This window comes from Bradysia coprophila, unplaced genomic scaffold (genome assembly GCF_014529535.1).
Source record: "Bradysia coprophila strain Holo2 unplaced genomic scaffold, BU_Bcop_v1 contig_138, whole genome shotgun sequence".
In the NCBI taxonomy this organism is placed as follows: domain Eukaryota; kingdom Metazoa; phylum Arthropoda; class Insecta; order Diptera; family Sciaridae; genus Bradysia; species Bradysia coprophila.
This window is the reverse complement of record NW_023503409.1, coordinates 7,953,841-7,959,563: the sequence shown is the minus strand read 5'-3', so window position 1 is coordinate 7,959,563 and position 5,723 is coordinate 7,953,841. Positions and strand designations below refer to the sequence as shown.

General features: G+C 36.1%; 2 protein-coding genes across 2 annotated transcripts; both read right to left on the bottom strand.

Moving 5' to 3' along the window:
* Positions 1–1,116: 1,116 nt before the first annotated feature.
* Positions 1,117–2,379, bottom strand: LOC119073889. Its single transcript, XM_037179777.1, has 4 exons — positions 1,906–2,379; positions 1,506–1,672; positions 1,325–1,435; positions 1,117–1,269 (listed from the first exon to the last, which is right to left on the bottom strand). Exons 1-4 carry the CDS (start codon positions 2,284–2,286, stop codon positions 1,182–1,184), a joined length of 747 nt encoding a protein of 248 aa, XP_037035672.1. The 5' UTR covers positions 2,287–2,379; the 3' UTR covers positions 1,117–1,181.
* Positions 2,380–3,300: 921 nt separating this feature from the next.
* Positions 3,301–4,470, bottom strand: LOC119073212 (cell wall protein IFF6-like). Its single transcript, XM_037178523.1, has 2 exons — positions 4,336–4,470; positions 3,301–4,218 (listed from the first exon to the last, which is right to left on the bottom strand). The coding sequence occupies exons 1-2, from the start codon at positions 4,426–4,428 to the stop codon at positions 3,301–3,303; spliced, it is 1,011 nt and encodes a 336-aa protein (XP_037034418.1). The 5' UTR covers positions 4,429–4,470.
* Positions 4,471–5,723: the final 1,253 nt, after the last annotated feature.

Here is a 5,723-nt window from a genome sequence, read left to right as displayed (position 1 = left end):
AATTTCGTCAGATTTTGGAATTTCGTCAAATTTTCGATTTTCGTCAAATTTCGTCAAATTTTCGAATTTCATCAAATTTTCAAATTTCGTCAAATTTTCGAATTTCGTCAAATTTCCGAATTTCGTCAAATTTTCGAATTTCGTCAAATTTTCGAATTTCGTCAAATTTTCGAATTTCGTCAAATTTCGTCAAATTTTCGAATTTAGTCAAATTTTCAAATTTCGTCAAATTTTCAAATTTCGTCAAATTTTCGAATTTCGTCAAATTTTCGAATTTTGTCAAATTTCGTCAAATTTTCGAATTTCGTCAAATTTTCTAATTTAGTCAAATTTTCGAATTTCGTCAAATTTTCGATTTTCGTAAAATTTTCGATTTTCGTAAAATTTTTGAATTAAAACTGTAAACTGTTATAAAAAGCAGGGTTGACTACACTTCTAAAACGACTGATATCCCAACAAAAATCTCTTCGAGAAAAGTGTGACGCAGTCTTTGAAGTACAATTTCTAAAATGAATGATATCGCTAGAGTTGACGCTTTCAGCTTCGTTACGCAAAAATTAAATTTTACACCCAATTTTAGTTCAAACAAGCTGGCTTAGTTTTTCTCATCATCTGCCAAATAATTTTTACCAAAAAAAATTTGACTAGAAACAACCAAAATTTTACCAAAAAAATCTGCGTCGCATGTGGCAGATAAATTTTCTTGCTGGTCTGTTCCTGAACATCTGCCACTTTGCGACGCAGATTTTTTTGTTAAAATTTTGGTTGTTTCCAGTCTAAATTTTTTTTTGTAAAAATTATTTGGCAGATGATGAGAAAACCTAAGCCAGCTTGTTTGAACTAATTGGGTGTAAAATTTAATTTTTGCGTAACGAAGCTGAAAGCGTCAACTCTAGCGATATCATTCATTTTAGAAATTGTATTTCAAAGACTGCGTCACACTTTTCTCGAAGAGATTTTTGTTGGGATACAACTTTCCACGCGAAAAAAATGCCGAAATTTCTGCAAAGGCGTGATATGTGGCGTTTGGAATGGATACAAGATACAAATCAGATTGTCACTTTCAGAGATTTACAAAACAATTAAGTCGAAAATAGAACGCCATGCGATAAGATAGTACATACGTGTAAAGACAAACAGAACTTTATTTTCAGCATAAATTCAACATCATAAACTAAACACTACACCACAAACGACTTTATGGACAATTGTTTGCTTTTCATGTCCTGTATGCCTAACTCCGGACGAAGCTTGTTCAATTCATCGACACTGAAAGTGGTCATTGAAAAATCTTAATGAAAAAAGGTGCTCGAATCATCATTACCTGATCGCCAAATCGTCTTTGAAACCGAATGTCTCACACGCTCGACTCGAAAAATCTGACGTAAATACACCATGCATAACCTTTATGTTCGAATGCCGGCAAAATTGCATTCTACGATTGACGAGAGAAAAAGAGAATTGAAAACAAGAAATAGCGAAAGAAGACTTCCATTGAAACTGACCCGGCTTCTACCATGCGCAAAGCGATGTTCAGTCCTCTAAACCTTTCATCGACGGCCTGATTGTGTAAGTATAGGTACTCGGATACGCCATACGAATCGAACACACTGAATTGTTTAGTCAATACAGCATCAACGTCGTACATTTTCTTCGTTTTGGGACTTTGGCTCTAAAAGAAATTATTTATTAGAGAGCTGTCATCGATATTAGTAGCGCAATGGGGTTGTTATTGGCACTAGATGCACCATGAATTTGAGTCGAAGATGAGTTTCGTTTGTTAGCTCATCACAACTCTAATATTTCATTAGACCACTAGCATCGAAATGACTCCTAAAACGCTACTAAAATGACCCACAAAATGTAATCTTTACGACACTAGATTACAAAGAAGGTGTGACTTACACGTTCATAAGCTTGTTTACCAAAATTATCTGCTTTCGTAATTACGTATTGAGTCTGAACACCTACAATTTGATCGGAGCTAGCTCGCAAACAAACTAAAGACGATCCTTGTCGCAATATCGATCCACAAATCATTCCGTAATCGGCTATATACTGCGCATCCTTGCTACCTCCTACTATTTGCGATACCGGTTCGTCTCTCAAATAAAATGCTTCCATGTGCTTGATGGTATCATCATATCTAGATTCAGTCAAGTCCTCAATGCGATATTCAGTTAATTTATCGCTATCCACATCACGTCCAATAAATGTACGCCAAATTTTCGGATAGTCTGCCGTTATTGGTCTCGTCCAATGCAATTTTATCCATTTGCTAGCCATAATTTCAATCGAAACAAAGATTCAACTATTTTCAACCTATCACTCTTCTCCACGTTAATTTCAATGAGATGTGATTACTTCCAGTGATATCAACAAACTGATAGAACATCGTCATGATTGAATCGCTTATGTGAACAGATATGAGATGATAAGAGCAAAGGTGATCTCACTATGTTCCACTATGTTTGGCTCTCCGTTTTGAAACTTCACCTATTGTTTCGTTTGAATTTGTATTGTTTAGTTGCCAGTTGTTGTCACGTAAACGGATTGTTACATACCTATCTGCTCAACTTCACGACGCTTTTAGGAAATTAAGAGTGAGAAAGTGTTCTGACAACAACCGCAACAACCGACATTAGCTGTGATTTTTCTATATTACGCACTTCAGCATGAGTGGTACTCTAAATAGGGTACTGAAAGTTGACAATGTGTCATATAACTGTAAAACACTGCAAAAAACCATTTCATACAAAACAGTACTCTATTTGACAGCTGTTGACTATGATCACTTTTGCTTGAAGTGCGTTGATATTACGCATACTTTACAATAGGCCATCAATGCAATCAACAATTTATTAGGTTCTTTCAACTGGATACAATTTACTTTACAATTTTATTGATTCCGCCGCTGAAATGTTTAATAGTTAGGTTACAATGGATGCTGCGAAAGTAATTCGTTAACATGATTTTGTGACCAAAACAAACTCAAAAATACAAAAGTGAGTTTGCCAGTATTTCAAAATTGTTTCTGAAGTAATGAAGTAAGTAGCAGCACCCAATGCATTCTGGTTTACTACGCTCCCATGCGAAAGTTGATCGCCACATAGACAAAATGAAAAGAATGAACCAAATTTCCGTGTGGGGTAAATTGCTATGTGATGGTCAACTTTCGCATGGGACAGATAGTAAAACATTAATTTTATAATTTGGGGGAATTAGTATGACGACTAAACAGAAATTGAGGCTATTGAATTCCCACTCTGTTGCTATAAATTTTTACGCTTCTTTCAGTATTTATTCTAATACTTCCTCAGTTATTTGTTCTGATGTTCCCTCTTCTGACGTTTCTTCAGATGTTCCCTCTTCTGATGTTTCTTCAGATGTCTCCTCTGAAGTTTCTTCTGATGTTTCCTCTGAAGTTTCTTCGGATGTTTCTTCGGATGTCTCTTCAGATGTTTCTTCGGATGTTTCTTCGGATGTCTCTTCGGATGTTTCTTCGGATGTTTCTTCAGATGTTTCTTCAGATGTTTCTTCGGATGTTTCTTCAGATGTTTCTTCGGATGTTTCTTCGGATGTTTCTTCGGATGTCTCTTCAGATGTTTCCTCTGATGTCTCTTCAGATGTTTCCTCTGATGTCTCTTCAGATGTTTCCTCTGATGTCTCTTCAGATGTTTCCTCTGATGTCTCTTCAGATGTCTCCTCAGATGTTTCTTCAGATGTCTCCTCAGATGTTTCTTCAGATGTTTCTTCGGATGTTTCTTCGGATGTTTCTTCGGATGTCTCCTCAGATGTTTCTTCGGATGTCTCCTCAGATGTTTCTTCAGATGTCTCCTCAGATGTTTCTTCAGATGTCTCCTCAGATGTTTCTTCAGATGTTTCTTCAGACGTTTCTTCAGATGTTTCTTCGGATGTTTCTTCAGATGTTTCTTCGGATGTTTCTTCAGATGTTTCTTCGGATGTTTCTTCAGATGTTTCTTCGGATGTCTCCTCAGACGTTTCTTCTGAATCTGGAATACCTTCCAAAATACAACGTCCACTAGCCGTTGGAACACATCTTAGACTTCTATGATCGAAGAGTTCTCCAGCACCACATTCCAAATCGAATTGGAATCCGTGAACGCAGTGGATGTAACGATTACAGTTTTGGAAACTTGGAAAATTGTAAACACCGGACCATAAGCATACGGCTGCACAGTCGTCGTTCTTTGGAGCCTATTTATATGAAACAAGTCGACAAATGCATTTATTTCTTAAGGACGATTTACAATGCGAAGAAAAATCGTAATTGGTCATTGAATGCCGATTCGGCTGTTTAAATAACAAACTTACATTGTCGTCGGCAGCTGGAACTGGTTCCAATTTAATTGCTTTCGATGCCACAAGAGCTACACATGATAGTAATGCAAAGGTAACAATCTTCATGGTTACAATTTTAAATTATCCTTCAAACAACACTGTAAGCGATAACTCAGGAACTGTATAATTTTCATTTAGTTGTCCGTCTATTATATACCCTGGAAAAGAATCTCAAATCAATCCATTTAAAGATTAGATAGACTAATTACTCCATAGTGAAGCATATCAAACTCTATGTATCGTTTATTGTAAATCACGCGATGGTTTGTCACTGATTTTAAATATCAAATCAGTGGATCTTTTGACATCAATTAGGAATGTGATAATACAAAAAGTATTAACAAAATTTATCGTAATCGGTTCTCAATGACACACTTCTGACTCGTGTGGTCAATGAAGATTTACTTTTGTTTGTTTTATAACAAAAGCGTTGAAACCCTTTTTCTGGAAGTTGTACGTCTCACGGAAGAGTTTGGATTTTCCGCGAAATTAGCTGGTAATCTATGACTTCTCTATTAACATTAATAAACACAATGTGAAAGTTGAACGTTTCATATGGATTGAAACAAATTTTAGCAAGATCGATTCAGAATTACTGATAACCTGATCTTTCAAGAAAACAGACAAAAACTCTCTTAGAAATAACTCCGAGATAGTCCGATAACCTTCATCTACGAACTTGGCCTCAAATCTTATTCCTCGTCGAATGAAAGAAACTTTTTTAAAATCGGTTCGGAATTATATACTTAGAGGGATTCTTCTGAAAAAAACAAGACCGAAATTCTTCGAAGCTCGTGTGCTGGTAAGAGGTCATCAAAAACCGAAAACTTGCACTTTTCTTACAAAATTTCTCGAGTTACATGAGCCGTACAGGGTCGTGTGGGGACACACTGGGAACATATAAAAAATGTCAATAGAAAATGCGTACGATTTCGGTCTTCTGTTTTTCAGAAGAATTCCTCTTAAGTTATCGTGCTTTCAAAAGCGTTACAGGAATTTTCCATTCTTAAGAAACATATCCTGAAACAGAATGACTTTCAACCGAGGGAATAAACACCAGTCGATGCATCACGCTATGCATGAAATTATTTGAGGAGCCAGTGGTTACAGAATGTGTAATCGTTTCTGTATAAGTCTTAGATCTTCCTTGGTCGGATCTGTTGGTTTACTATAAGTCACCCCTATTTCTCACTGCCGTAGTAACATACTAAGGTTAGTAAGGATAGTTTCATCAATGACACAGAAATCTTATTGATCGTCTAACGAATATCATTCTAACCAATTTGACGTGTCGAAATGGAGCAAATGTGGCAATTTTAGGCAAAAGCAACTGAACTAGTAACTAGACTGACAAATACAGA